Raw genomic sequence first — 16,367 nt, forward strand, 5'->3', positions numbered from 1 at the left:
TGCAAAAAAGGGTATCACAGGATTCACAAGACAACCACAAGGTACTATGGTACACACAAAAAATTAGAAGCCTGTGTTCAAAGGACCTACTATCATGTAATAACCTAGTTTAAGAAACATGAATTACATTGCTCTCATGTCATACCATCAATAATACACATATTCTGACTGGCCAAGCTCTTCCTTGAAACAATATTTTAGGAAAAAAAATTTAATCAGTATTTAATAAGCTCATTCAACTACTCAAGATAAACTAATGATAGTGAATTCTAAAGAGATCATAAAACATTTCATCTGTTATTGAGGTTAACTTTTAAAAGTCCTTATCTGGACGGGCATGGTGATTCATGCCTGTAATCCCAGCACTTTGGTAGGCCGAGGAGGGTGGATCACCTGAGGTCAGGAGTTTGAGACCAGCCTGGCCAACATAGTGAAATCCTGTCTCTACTAAAAATACAAAAAAAAAATTAGCAGGGTGTGGTGGCTTGCACCTGTAGTCCCAGCTACTTGGGAGGCTGAGGCAGGAAAATCGCTTGAACCAGGGAGGCAGATGTTGCAGTGAGTCAAGATCATGCCACTGTATTCCAGCCAGTGCAACAGAGCAAGACTCTGTCACACACAAACACAAAAAAAGTCTTATCTGTTAGAGATACATACTGAAGGATTTTCAAGTGAAATGATATGATGTCTAGGCTTTGCTTCAAAAATATTACCAACAAAACAAAAGACAGGACAAGCAACAGATAAAACAAAAATGACAATGCAAGTTAATTAACCCGTTCTGTAACGAGAATACATGGACAGAGCAAAGGAACAACACAGACTGGGGCCAGTCAGGGGGTTGGGGGCGAGGGGAGGGGAGGGAGGGAGAGGATCAGGACAAATAGCTAATACATGTGGGGCTTAAAACCTAGATGACGGATTGATAGGTACAGGTACAGCAAACCACCATGGCACACGTATACCTATGTAACAAACCTGCACATTCTGCACTTCCATCCCAGAACTTAAAGTAAAATAAAATTTTAAAAAATTAATCTGTTCTCTTTACTTTTAGGTGTATTAATTTTAGGTGTAGGTGTATTAATTTGCTCTCTTTACTTTTGTAATTTTCCATAATAGAAGTTTAAAACTATATTCAGATTAGATCACAGAAAACAGATTTACTAAAATTTATTAAGAGATATATGGGCATATTCCTAACAGAACAAAATCCTTTTGCTTCTCACCCTGATAGTTACCAGGTCTGAACCACTATATTCATTCTTACATTCTTAGTAACACCATGTTTGCTAGATACAGTCTTTCAAAAATACTAAGTAGAAAAACATACATTCAACAGGTGATTACAACTAAGGCCATTATTGGAAAAGCGGCTAACTCTAACAGTCCTGCCAAGAATACCATGTGTTCTGCGGATTTATCTCTTAAAAACTGAATGTCAGTAAAACACATAAGCATTTGCTCAATTAATGTACCTTGATCTATTACAACTCAAATACAACAGTGGTGATCAAGTAATAACTTGGAACACAAGTAACGTTGCATACAATCTATTACCTAACTTTCAGATGATTTCAAATATCCAATAAAAGATTTTTTTCACCATTGAGAAAGATCTTTATTTGGTTTACTTAATGTTAACAATTACACCAGCACTTTTTCTAAAATATTGTGACAGGGTAAGTACTTCCTTGATAAAGCAAGAATTTGATGTAAACCCCACTTGTATGGTGCAGTAAGAAACATCATTCATTTTCTGATTGTTAGAAACTACCATACACTTGTGTATCTTCATTTACCCCTATAGAGAATTTGAAAAGATCAGGTCCCTCTTCAGTTAACCCTACGCAAATAAATTTGACCAGCTGTGTGTGCGGGGAACGACAGAGTTTGTTATTTAAAGGTGAAAATCTCTAACTTCAGGTATAACTTAAATAACAGATTTAAGTCTTTAAGAAGACTCAATATCTTCAAAAGAACAATTTTTTAAAGTATACATAATAAAAGTAAATTAAACTAATATATACTCCTTTAGACAGCTTTCTCTGAATTGTCTGATAATGAACATAAAAATGAGAAGTGAAAGGTGTATAGGAAATGTGTCACTTTCAGAATACAGATCTCTTTCCTATGATTTCTCAACTCAGTCAAATGCTTCAGCGATGTCCATTCATTCCCCCTGTATTCAGACAGTTTTTTATTTTTTCCCTATGAGACCCTTTACAATCCTCTCAAGTTTCTTACTAAAACTAAATACAATATGCAAATATTTTCTTAAAACACATGAACAATGCTTAAATTCCTAGTTTTTTCAGATATAAATTTGAACCCTCTGGAACTTCAGCTTTGTCATCTATAAAATAGGGATAACTATATTGGTTCTGTGCAGGCTGCTATCAGATTTAATAAGATAATGGCCGTATATAAACTAAAAGGAGCCCTAGTGTCAACTTTATCTTCCTTTTTTAAACATTATTCACTGGGAAAATGTGTACACAAATATTTGTATAGTGACCACTGGTATGTATTATCAGAAATTATGGCTTACCCTAAAACATTCCTGAGAAGGGAAAAAGAATCCAAATGAACTAAAAGATTATCATTACCATGATCCAGTACAACCATTCAGTTAGCAAATATTTATGGAAATGTCTGTAAATTATTGATGATATTTATATATTAGCTGTTAGCTGCTGAGGTTGTCATACATCCCTTTTTGTCAATCCAAAATTATTTCTATCTATGCTAGGTTTTCTAGATATGCTAAAGGTTTTTTAAAAAAATAAACTATCAGTTCCTAAACATACAAGCTGTCCATGAGACCAAGTTTTTCTAACAGCATCAAATAGAGTAAACAACCTTTAATGATTTGGTTTTAAGGTCCCATGGACATTGATGGTTTAAGTAATAATATAAAGCAGGGCAATACTGACTCTGATAACTTCCCTTTTAAAATAATTCTCTTACCCAATTATACCCCAAATGCCTAGTACCCTCATGCTTTTCAAACCAATCTCTCTCAAGTTATATAGTGCATGAGTAAATGTAATCTAATCAAGCAAAAAACAATAACAACTTATATTGAGCATTTAATATGTACTGCATTACTTTGTGCCATGTACTTTACATGTATTTAATCCTCATCGATTTCTAAGATATAGGTACCTTTATCATGCCCATGTTAAAGGAAGGAAAAATCATTCCTCAGTTTTAAATACAGCAAGTTCTCACTTAATGTCATACATACTGTGACACTGGATAATGTTCTTGGAAACTGTGACTTTAAGAGAAGGACTTTAAGGACCATGTGCAGCAGGTTTTTGAATATAATTTTGTTCAGCATTGTTTTGTCGTAACATTGACAAGGAAAAAAATGGCTTTGTCACATGTCATTTAGCTTAACATCTTAGTTTCCAAGAACCTATTAACAATTTTAAGTGAGAACTTATCGTAATTCTTAAAAATGAAACATGGTTACAAAATATTGGTTACAAGAGCCCATCTCCCAATTTTTCATAAGCTAGACATATAGTCATACCATTTCAAGTAACATAAAAATTGTTTCTTTATGTAATTTAGAGATCGATTATTTTTAAAAGGGAATAGTCAACTTTATAATCGTATTTTTTTAAAGAAACTATTTGGCAAAAAAAGCAACAACAGGAAAAAAGTCAACAAAGTATAGTAATCACAATTCTACTTCTGAATTTTCATGTTGTATCTAATTTTCTCTACTTCGCTGAGGACACTCTTATACTAGAAAACTATTAATCTCTTTCTTAAACAAAATAATGCATCCTTTTTGCTTCAACAGCTCTCACTGGTACATGCTACTAAGAGAGCACTAGGATCATTTCCATAAACTAAGAAACTAGTACCCTTGACATTCTATATCACATTTCATCAATGTCTGTTAATAGGTTAAAGCATTTAAGTTCCTTATAAACTGCACATAAGGAGGAATAAGGTTATGTAAGACCCTAATTTGAAATCAATTCATTTTGATGAAAAACATTAAAGCCTAAATCAGTATTCATGTTCAATAAATGTTAAATAGGCATAACTCTAATGTTTATGATGAGCTTAGCAAGTTCTATTATTCTCTGGAAATAAACTGCTCACTCATGAGAGAAAAATGGCTATTCTATAAACATTTAATGAATCCTTTTTTAAAAGCTTCTTGCCTACAATATTATTTTTACTACTAATGTCTGGAATGAGTATTAACTCTGTAATTAATAGAATGTTTAGATACAGTCCAAACTAAAGGCACTGAGATACATTAAATGATCTCTCAACATCATTCTCAAATTAATATGCTATAATTCATTTTTATACTTGAAAAATTTAACTCCCAGAATAGAAACTAATTATAGTTTTTGGACTATCAGTTAGCCTTACCAATACTAACCACTTCAAGTGATAAAGCATTCCACCCTAAAAACCAAAAGCAAACCCAAAAAAACAAATGATTTTAAACAAGCATTAACATATGTTTATATCATTTCCATTAAACTCAAAAAGCAAAACCATACTAACTTATAATTTATAAAACCCCTTAAATCATTCAATGTATGAACTTTTTATCTCCTCCAGAAGAGGATGTTACATTAAAACTGGATACATCCTTAAGAGAAAACAAGGTGCTACCTTATTTGGCAATGTATCTTCTCACTTGGTATGAGTGCACTACTCGATTCCCATTCAAGTTCTGTAACATGTCTAAATTATCTATAGTGGCCCTAATTAATTCACAGACAAGATACCCTAGAATCCATTTATATCAAGTGTTTCACTTATATCAACTGTAAGACCTTAAAAAATATTAAACAAATATAAATAATGGTGTAGATTTTGAGACTAATGTAAGATAAAAGTGTTCTGGTTAGTTTTAATAAAAATATAGCAAACAATTCTCTACCAGTAAGAAATTTTATTTTTATTCAAATTACATATAATTATGAATGCTGGATGTCCTACCCTACCAAAGGATGAAGAACACAGAAAACGAAATAAGAAGGCTTGGGTTCAAGTCCAAATAAGTCTCTTAATTCAGCCTTCTGTCAGTGGAGAAGTGGAGATAATAATACTGCCAGAATTACATAATGTATAAGATTTCTATGAGACTGAACAAACTAATTTAAATGAAATTGTATTCTATAAAGCACTAAACAAATGTCATCATATCAATATGTCATTATGAAATCGCAGAACACCAATGATAAAGAAAGTAATTCAGAAAGTCTTAGGGAAAAATAAGATACAAAACATTAGCAATCAGTATAATATTGGACTACTCAAGGGCACTACTTAAAGCCAGAAGACAGTAGTTATATTTTCAAAATTATGATAGAAAATGACATAGAATTTATAATTTTATACCCGGCAAAACTAGTAATTTGAGAGTAAAGGTAAAATAAAGATAACATCAGACATAAAAGAAAATTTACCTCCCATACATCCTACTTAAGAAAGATACAAAAGGCTTTCAGTGAAATGAGTAAACTAAGGAAAATATATGAAAAATAAGGACTCTATTGCAAAAAAAAAAAAAAAAACAAAGAAAATTTCCAGGATAATAGTAAATAGGCTCTAAGATGACAATTGTACAGTAAGCCTAAAAAGCCTACAAAACTTCCTCTGCAAGGGAGGAAATAGTTGATTATTGATGTCTTTCACTGTACTGTAAGAAGTTTTACAGAGAGTTTTAGCGCTAACACATAGAAAAGGAGCCAAATCATGCAGTGGCTTATAGACTATTAGAAAAAATTCATTCTTTTTCTGCTTGTAATAGAAACACTGGAAGATTTCAGACACAGGAATGAATGATTTGATTTACAATTTTCAAAGAATTATCTGGCTGGCTGTAATGTTGAGAAGTGACTGAGACAGGAGTAGAAATAAGATAGCCAAATTAGAAAGGATAGCAAAATTCGAGATCAGAGGCTGTCCAATATTGTAGCCTTTAGCCTCAGGTTATTAAGCACTTGAAATGTGGCTCATCTGAACTGAAATGTGCTTTAAGTATAAAATACACACCAGATTTTGAAGTTAGCAGAAGAGAAAAGAAGTAAAATATCTCAATAATTCTTAACATTTATTACATGTTGAAATAATACTACTTTAGATACACTGGTTTAGATGACATATATGATTAAAATTAACTTTACCTGTTTCTTTTTTTAAAGTAGCAATTATAAAATTTTAAATTGCAAATGTGGTTCCCATTATATTTCTGCTTGGCAGTGCTGATCTAGATGGTGACAGACTAGAATTTTTAAAAGGTGGAAGTAGTAAGCAGTACAGACCAGGATATATTTTGAAAGTAGAGCCTATGTAACTTGTTGGCTGAATAAATGTGAGGGGTAAGGAAAGGAAAGAAATCATAATAATTCCAAAAATTTTGTCCTCAGGAACTCAGCAAATGGTGGTAAAAATATACCAGGATGGGGAAGTCTAGGATGAAATCCAAAATTCTGCTTTAGAATCTTATACCTGAGCTGCCCTGTTGAATATCCCAACAGACATGTCAAGTTCTGGTCTCAGCACTCACAAGCAAAGGGTATATCATTCATAAGGAGTACATGCAAATGGTACCCCCAGAGTTATGTAATGTTCAGCCTGAAAAGTTATATCTGACAACTTCATGTCAAGTATTCTCTAGATAGTATATACTCAACAAATATTGTTGATTGATTAGAACATAATGCAGGCACATAAATTTGATTCTTGTGTAATGCTAGATTCTGCTACTAAAATCATTTGAGAAAATATAGTAATTAGGAGTTCAAATGTTTTAACCTAAGAGCCCAGGAATCAAATCCCATCATCACCACGCTAAGGCGTGATGCTCAGCAAAATGTTTAACCTCTCTAACCCTCGGTTTACTCGCCTCTAAAATAAAGGTAAAATTCACCTCAAATAAAGATTAAATAAGACTAAAAAAGATAAAGCATGTAAGGTAATTAACATTATACCTGACACACAGAAAGCCTTAATATGTGAAAACTACTAATAAAATTGTGCAGTAAGAGATAGAATTAAGTAACAAAACTACTTAAGATTTTTGGAGAGTTTTATTCTTGTTATACTTTAATATTTTAGAATATACAGCATCTTCTATCAGAATTCTCCAAATTAAAATTTCTTACCTGTAAGTAGTGTTTGGAACATAAACATCCCTTGCAGGAAACTCTAAGATTTCTCTGGTAGGTCTAACTCTACTGTCAGGGTAAAGTTTCACTTGAAGCAGCTCCGGAGTTAGGCAATAATGGGGATTTTCAGGTGCGGGAGAAATGTCTATCTTGAGCTGAGCTGCAAATTATATATTAAAAAACAATGTAAACAAAATTTAAAAACTCCATGTTAAACATGTTTTTGAAAGGACTTAGATCCTATTTTTGCAAGAAGTCTGGGAAGAATATTACAGAAACCAAATTTCTATTATCATCATCTCACACCTCTAAATCATTTCATTTCCCAAAGTCTCAAACTTAAAAATTACTGATCCAGACATAAATGCATGTAAAATAATAAATGCTTATTAAATAAATGAATGGGAATGAAGGAAGGAGGAAGCAAAAATAGAAAAAAAAAAACAGGGATCTGGCATACAAACAAGCTAAGTCATTTCAAAGGTTAAATGACTTAGTTTTGACTTAGCAAACTTCAAGACATTTTTACTCTGGAATGGTTTGCTCCAACCATAATATAAATCTATTTTTTTAATATTTACCATTCTATTACCATTCTAGAAGATAATTTTAAGCCATGATATTATTAATCACACTCACTTTAGTACAGTAATTCCCCCCCACTCCCCGCTGGGGATATATTTTAAGACCCAACCCCCAGTGGATGCCTGAAACTGCAGATAGTACCCAACTTTATAGATATTGTTTTTCCCTATACATACATGCCTACAATAAATTTAAATTTATAAATTAGGCAAAGTAAGAGATTAATAACCCTAACTCATAATAAAACACAGCAATTGTAACAGTATACTATAATAAATGTTATATGAATGTGGTCTCTTTCTCTCTCTCCCTCTCTCCAAATATCTTAATATTTTCACAGTGTAGTTGACTACAGGTAACTGAAACTAAAGAAAGTGAAACAACAGGTAAGTGGGGACTACTGTACTCAAAGTACCAAAGATGTTGAATCCTGCATCCAAACTGTCAGATCACACGATAGTTAATAAAGTGAAGAAGACTGACAGGCATTGAGCATAGAAAAATGTCTGAGCCAGATAAATTTAAAAAAAAAAAAAAATATATATATATATAATTATAAGCAATACAACATACTAGTGATAAGAATAGTTGGAATCATTCCTACTCAACATTTTAAAATACCTGTAATAGGTCTTAGTCGCCGTAAGACAGAAGATGGCCTTCTCATATCAGCAAGGAATTTGTAGAGATCTTCATCACTTAAGCGGTCTCCTTCCTGATGTCAATGGTAGAGGAAAAAGTATTTGATAAAACAAATATAACTGGGCACGGTGGCTCACATCTGTAATCCTAGCACTTTGGGAGGCCGAGGCAGGCAGATCATCTGAGGTCAGGAGTTCGAAACCAGCCTGGTCAACATGGTAAAACCCCATCTCTACTAAAAATACAAAAACAATTAGCCAGGCATGGTGGCACGTGTCTGTAGTTCCAGCACATGGGAGGCTGAGGCAGGACAATCACTTGAACCCAGGAGATGCAGGCTGCAGTAAGCCAAGATCACGTCACTGCACTCTAGCTGGGGTGATGGAGCAAGACTCCACCTCAAAAAATATATATATATATTTGTATATATAATATATATAGTAGATGAAAAATAAATTTATAGTTAGTAAGCATACCCTTATGCCTACAATGTAGTCAGAGTTAAAAATAAAATTAAAATAATTATGATTATAAATATATCAGTTTATTTCCTTTTTTATGCTTTCAAATTTTACTAAGATTTAATAATACCATTATCTTTTTTCTTATCTATATTCCATTATCCATGCTTATAAAGTATTACAAAATACTCTCAAATATAGAAAACAAATACAAGTTAGAGATAGATGAAAAGAGCAAAATAAGAATACAGACATAAAACAGAATCAAAAAGCAAACTAATATAAAAATACTTGAATCTCATAAATATATTACTCTTGAGTTCATATTTGTGTTTTCAACTTTATATCACAAATTTCTCCAATGCAAAATCTACAGCAGTGGCTAAAGTGAAGAAGGAGGAGGAAGAAAGGAGGAAGAGAGAGGAAGAAGGAGTGAGGAATTAGATAAGGGAGGGAAGGGGAGAAGGAGGAGAAAAAAACTACTGTTAAGGAAAATCACAACTATCCTGATACTAAGGACAGAAAGAAAACTCCAAAAGGACTTCAACCAGTATGAAAAGAGGCCTCAAAAAAACAAAAACAAAAACAAAAAAAAAACAAATTGCCCATAGCTGATTAACACAAATGCTCAATTTAATATTAATTTTTTTCTTCTTACAATTAAAATAGCTAGGGTTTTTATTCTTTTATTGAAGAGTCAGTCTTTAGATTTTATTAATCCAAGCTTCCTGCTTTGACATTTTATTGTTTTATGCATATATCACACATTGTTCTTTTATCTTATTTGGTAATGAATATATTTAAGGCTACTTTATTACTGTTAACTCACCTTGAGCCACAACCCATTCGTTCTTCATCATTATATTCTAAACAAGGATACAGAATTGATCTTCTTTTATCCCATTATTTAGAAAAAATAATTTTTAATTTCTAAGTGGTTATAGTTTTTTACTAATAACTTAAAAAGTTTTTAGTTTTATTGGGTTATCGTTAGAAAATCTGACTTTACAAGGGTTCTTCAGTGGCCCAATATAACTAATTATTATAAATGTTCCATCAGTTGTCGAAAAAGTATATTCTTTCCTTGTGCATACAGAAATAATACAAATTTTTTTTTAGACCAAGGTGCCAACGTATGAAATTAATATAGATCTTTAAATGGTCCTTATTCATAATATATTCAGATTATCTCTAGTCTTCATTATTCTATTTCACCCATTAAATTATATTTTCTCTTTTGGTACTTAAATTATATTACTGGTCTCCATTCTTTACTCCCTGTTTCCATGCCTTTTTGGTGAGTGAGGCACAATTCCCTCCCTAGGTTTGGCCAAATGCCTTGCTTTGCCAATAAGCAAACATGATGCAAACAGAAGCTTGAAAAACATTTGCACAATTTAGTTTGCTCTCTCTCTTTAACTTTTGTCACAGCTATGAGAACATGACCAAGCTAGCCTGCTAGAAGATGAGGGTGGAATTTGAGAGACATGTCACAGAGTTGAGTCATTTCTATCTTCCCAGTAGAAGTCAGCCTATATTAGCTGATCTCAGCCAACCTCCAAACTTGTGATTGAGCCTAGTTCACTGAAGCAGTCTAGCTGATACCCTTTCCTCTACATTAGTTGTTTATTGTCCTGTACCACTGAAAGAAATAGATAACTTACGTATCTGTCAACAAATAGAACAAATGTCTTCAAAACTATCGTGTGGGTTTTTGCTTTTAAATATCTATGTGTTTCTAATAATTTTGACTTCACACATTTTATTTATTTATTTATTTTGAGACAAGACCTCACTTTGTCACCCAGGCTGTAATGCAGTGGCATTATAATTGCTCACTGCAGCCTCAACCTCCTGGGCTCAAGCAAGTCCCCCCTCTCAGCCTCCCAGGTAGCTGGAACTACAGGTATGCGCCAATATGCCCAGCTAATATTTTTCATTTTTATAGAAACAAGGTCTCACCATGTTGCCCAGGCTGGCCTCAAACTCCTGGGCTCAAGCGACCCTCCAGCTTTGGCCTCCTAAAGGGCTGGAATTACGGGCATGAGCCAGCATGCCTGGCCAACACATTTTAAATCTGTATGTAAACACTAATGATTACTATATCCCTACTGTAGATAGTAATCTCTCATAAATGAAAAAGGAAAAATTGCCTTCTGTGTCTCATTTAGGGAAAAATCTATGCCTTGAATTCTACTTAATTAAAATGGTAATCTCTTTTTTTAACTTAATTTGCATTTGCCTGATGCATAATTTTCTAGCTACTTAAAAATACTTACAAAAATGGTATATGCTCATGGTTAAAAATTTTTAATACAGAACTGTATTAAACAGTTTCTGTAATGTAAACATTTTCCACTGCTCTGTGTTTCCAGCAATCATTTATTTTTAAGTTTTCACAATCATTTTGTGCTACTTCACAGTTATAGTAACAGTATTCAAAACAGCGTCCAGAACATGGTGACGAATGCTCAAAAAATACTTGTTGGATAAACAGACAGGGGGTGGATGGCTTATTGATTTAAGCTTACAATACCAATTTATTGATAAATAACAGGCTAAAGAAATGAAAAGAAAGCTGCGGAAGGAAATACCAGCAGAAGTGGTATAGTAGCTGAAGAAGTAGAAAGGGGGGGAAGTAACATACCTGCAAGGTTGTGTCACTGTAGCAAATCTACTGCCCCATTAACATAGCTATATCTGGTCTATCACTTTATGCAAGTGTAGTCTTCTCTAGACTCTCTTTTATTACTGTCCATAATAAAAAGACCAATACCATTTGAGACATGTATCACTGGCTTTATTTCCTGAGTTTCTCAGAGCAGCAGCCTGTGAATACTGATATGTAACAGTGAAGGGGACTTCAAGTAGATTGCTACTGTCTATTCGAGGTCCATTCAATTGAGGTCTACCCTTGATTCTTGCCCTCTCAAGTTATGAGATACCAGTAAGCCAGGATTTCCTCTTCTTACTCAGAATAACATCTCAGATAAAGGAATTTTGAAGGAATTATTAGCATTTTCCCTTAATCCACTCCAAATCACATACTACTCCAGTTTGTTACGTGAATACAAATTTTCTCCCCATTCCTATATGGTTCTAGTCACCTAGTCACTTACAACAAAGACTTTCACAATTTTCTCATCTTAATTCATGACACAGAATCCATTTTACATCAAAATCTAGTATATACATATACACACATGTATTCTCATACAAAAAGGGGAGGGGGGAAACGACTCCCTTAAGTAATATTTAACCTTACTACATGCAATGCACTATTTTTTCTATTCTACTCATGTTTTATTTTCTTTTTTAACCTGGGTGTTATCTACTAAGCCAATTTTCATTATCATTAAGAATCATGACTGGCACTGGAAAAATACAAATTTGATTCATGGTTAAAAGTGAAGGCAACAGGTTTGCAAAGAGTAAAAATATCTTTGATAGAGAACATCTTGGATCTATACATTAACCTCTAAAAACAACACTGACCTCACTTTAGCACCAAATGCACTACTAGGGCCTGAAAGTCTTATTTCATATATTATGAATACGGTAGTTTAGGCCAGAAATTGTGGGGAAGACATGCAGGTCACAGACTCATTCTCATAAAGAAAATTCATAAACAACCAATGTTTAAGAAAAGTCACACTATTAACAATTTGGAAATAGGATACAGGCTGGATACAGTGGCTCACGTCTGTAATCCCAGCACTTTGGGAGGCCAAGGCAGGCGGATAGCCTGAGGTCAGGAGTTCAAGACCAGCCTGGCCAACATGGCATAACCCTGTCTCTAATAAAAAATATAAAAATTAGCTGGGAATGGTGGGCACCTGTAATTCCAGCTACTCAGGAGGCTGAGGCAGGGAGAACTGCTTGAACCCGGGGGGCGGAGGTTGCAGTGAGCTGAGATCGTGCCACTGTAATCCAGTTTGGGCAACAGAGTGAGACTCCGTCTCAAAAAAAAAAAATAGGATACAAATATGAAAGATGGATTTTGATGCATTATTAGTCATGGTCAACATTTCAACATTTAAATAAATATAATGCTAAAATAGGAACAATATAAATCATTTCTCATTCTTATAGTTGCTTTTATTATTTTTAAAGTTTTTAAGTTTCCTGTAATCACCCTTGCATACATGTACAGTACAATTACTACCTTTCTGAAACTAAAAAAAAATCATGCCCAAACATCTCCCCAAAATTCCTACATGACAGAACAATACCTGCTTAAAAAAATTTGTCACTGTGAGAGTAGCTGGTCGAAAGCTCGTCAAGTTACAAGCATCATCTCCACTTGTTGTCCTTTCAAGTGATCGTCTGCCAACAATACTAGAATTCCTCCTCTCTGACCAAGACCCTTTTCGTTCTACAAAAGAATTAAAAACAAAAAAATATTCATTTTCATAAAATTTAAATTTTGTTTTAAAGTAGCTTTCCAAACACAAGGAAGAATCTACTAAATTGAAAACTACCCACTCAGCATATCAAGCATAGTAGGAGAATTTTGCTTTTGGAGAGATTAGTAACAAAGTACCTAAATCTTCTGGTTGTCTTTTTATAACATCACAAATGTAAAAATAAGTTTCTAACATGCAAAGATCTATGGGCATGACCAATGATGAGCCATGAAGAGTAACTATAGAGGAAGTATGCATTTACTACAAAATATTTACCACAAGGAAAATTTTAGTCATCATTAATCGTCCCTCAGTCTTAGCTCTTTGGTTTGAAAGAAAATTGTAAGATAACTTGTATTCAAAGTACTTGCAAGATCATCCTATTTTTTAAAACCAATAGAACTAGACTGAAGATTAACAAGGAAATAGAATACTTGCACAAAACTATAAACAAACTAGACCTAATGGACATTTACTCTACACTACACTACACTAAGAAAGAGCAGAATATACATTCTTCTCAAGCACTTAAAGAATATTCTATAAAACAGTCTATATACTAAGCCATAAAACAAGATACAATACAGTCAGATTAAAATCATACAAAATACGTTCTCCAACAAAAGAAGAATTAAACTATAAATAACAGAAGAAAATTTGGGGGATTCACAAATGCGTGTAAGTATAATAGCACATTTAAAAAATAGCTAATGGAAAAAGAAGGAATAACAGAAATTAGAAAGTATTTAAGATGTATGAAAATGCAAAAACAACATACCAAAGCAGTGCTGGGGGGAGGATTTACAGCTATTAATGTCTATTTTAAAAATAACTATCTCAAATCAGTAATATAACCTCAGACTTCAACAAACCTCAAAAGAAGAGAAACTAAATCCGAAGCCAGCAGAAGGCTACAAAAGAGACAACCGCAGAGTGGAAATAAGGAAAATAGAAACTATAAAAACCACACAGAAAAATCAATTAAACCAAAAACTGTTTCTTCAAAAAGATAAACCTGACAAATCTTTAGCTAAAATGATGAACAAAAAAAAAAAAAGAAGACTCAAATTATTAAAATCAGGACTGAAAGAAGAGATATCATTTACTGACTTTACAGAGTAAAAGGAATAAAGGAATATACAGCAATACTATGAACAACTGTAGGCCAACACTTAAGATTAGCTACCAACTAGATAACTTTGATGAAATGGACAAATTTCTAGAAAGATACAAAGTATTTATACTAAAACTGACTCAAGATGAAAGAAAATAGGAATAGACCCAAAACAAGTAGAGAGATCAAATTGGTAATGAAAAAACTTACCACAAAGAAAAGACCAGGCCATGACAGGTTCACTGGTGAATTCTTCCAAACTTTCAAAGAATTAATACCAATCCTTCAAAAACTCTTCCAAAAAAACGGAAGGAACACTTCACAACTCATTCTATGAGGCCAGTATTACCCTGATACCAAAACCAGACAGAGGCATCAAAAGAAAGAAAAACTACAGACTACTACACCTTATGAATATAGATGCAAAAATTCTAAACAAAATACTAGCAAACAGACTCCAACAACACATAAAAAAGATTACATGCCATGACCAAGCAAGACTTTTCCCAGGAATTTAAGGTTAATTTAACATCCAAAAACCACGTCATTCGATGGAACACCATATTAAAAGGATACAGGACAAATAATTTTAATAGAGGAAGAAAAAGTATTTTACAAAATCTAACAGACTTTCATGATAAAAACACTTTTAAAAATTAGGAATAGAAGAGAATCTCCTCAATCTACCAAAATACATCTATGAAAAGCCAACAGCAAATATCATACTTGATGGTGAAACACTGAATGCATTTTCCCTAAAGTCAAGAATGAGACAAGGATATCCACTCTTGTCATTTCTAAAACATTGCAGAAGAGGTTCTAATAAAGACAGAAAAGAAAAAGAAAGAAAAGGCACCCAGACTGAAAAAGAAAAGTGAAACTCTTTTTATTTGCAGATGACATGATTTTGTATACAGAAAATCCTAAAAAATCTGGGGAAAAAAATGAACAATAACAATTGGAATTTAGTAAACAAATTCAAAAAGGTTTCAGAGTACAAGATCAATATACAAAAGTCAATTTTATTTCTATACATTAGAAATGGACATTGTAAAGACAGAATTAAGAAAACAATTCCATTTAAAATATTATCAAGAAACGATAAAATACTAGGGTATGAATTTAACGAGAAGGACTTGTACACTGAAAAGGATACAACACTGAAAAAAATGAAAAAGATTTAAATAAATGAAAAAATTTCATGTTCATAGATTCAAAGATTTAAAATTGTTAAAATGGCAACAATCTATAAATTGACTTAGAGATTCAATGTTAACCCTATCAAAATCCCAGATGCCTTTGTGCACAAACTAACAGCTGGTCCTAAATTTATACAAAAATAAATGAAACCCAAAATTTCCAAAATAAATCTTGAAACAGGATAAAAGTTGGAAGACCCACTCTTCCCAATTTCAACACTTACTTCAAAGGTAAAGTAATTCGGTATAGCAGCAGTCCCCAACCTTTCTGGCACCAAGGACTGGTTTCACGGAAGAAAATTTTTCCACACACGGGGGTAGGGGGATCATTTTAGGATGATTCATGCACATTACATTTATCATTAGAGTCCCATAAGGTGCACGTTACCTAGATTCCTTGCATGTACAGCTCACAATAGGGTTCACATTCCTAACAGAATCTAATGCCACTGCTGATCTGAGAGGAGGCAGAGCTCAGGCGATAATGCTCGCTCAGCCGCTGCCCACCTATTGCTCTATGGCCCGGATCCTAAGACGCCACACACAGGTACCTGTCCGCCACCTGGGGGTTAGGAAACCCTGTGGTACAGCACTGGCAAATATATCAATGGAATGGAATTGAGAGTCCAGAAATAAACCCCACATGAATGGTCAATTGACTTTCAATAAGGGATCTAAGACAATTCAATGGGGGAAAGAATAGCCTTTTTAATAAATGGTGCTGAAACAACTGGATATCCACATAAAAAAATGAAACTGGACACCTACCTCACAATGTACAAATATTAACTCAAAATGGATTA

The 16,367-nt window shown here is 33.3% G+C and overlaps 1 protein-coding gene across 15 annotated transcripts in view; it reads right to left on the reverse strand.

Annotated features, from left to right (window-relative positions):
- Positions 1-16,367, reverse strand: part of DOCK7 (dedicator of cytokinesis 7) — a 237,039-nt gene that overhangs the window by 160,890 nt on the left and 59,782 nt on the right. For all 15 annotated transcript variants that reach the window (XM_033225112.1, XM_033225110.1, XM_033225108.1 and 12 more), the window contains exons 12-14: positions 13,078-13,220; positions 8,364-8,457; positions 7,155-7,317 (exon numbers count right to left, since the gene is read on the reverse strand). In XM_033225112.1, the coding sequence (XP_033081003.1) occupies positions 7,155-7,317; positions 8,364-8,457; positions 13,078-13,220 (400 nt within the window). The remainder of the gene's footprint in view (positions 1-7,154; positions 7,318-8,363; positions 8,458-13,077; positions 13,221-16,367) is intronic.

This window comes from Trachypithecus francoisi, unplaced genomic scaffold (assembly GCF_009764315.1).
Source record: "Trachypithecus francoisi isolate TF-2019V2 unplaced genomic scaffold, Tfra_2.0 Lachesis_group12, whole genome shotgun sequence".
Lineage (NCBI taxonomy): Eukaryota > Metazoa > Chordata > Mammalia > Primates > Cercopithecidae > Trachypithecus > Trachypithecus francoisi.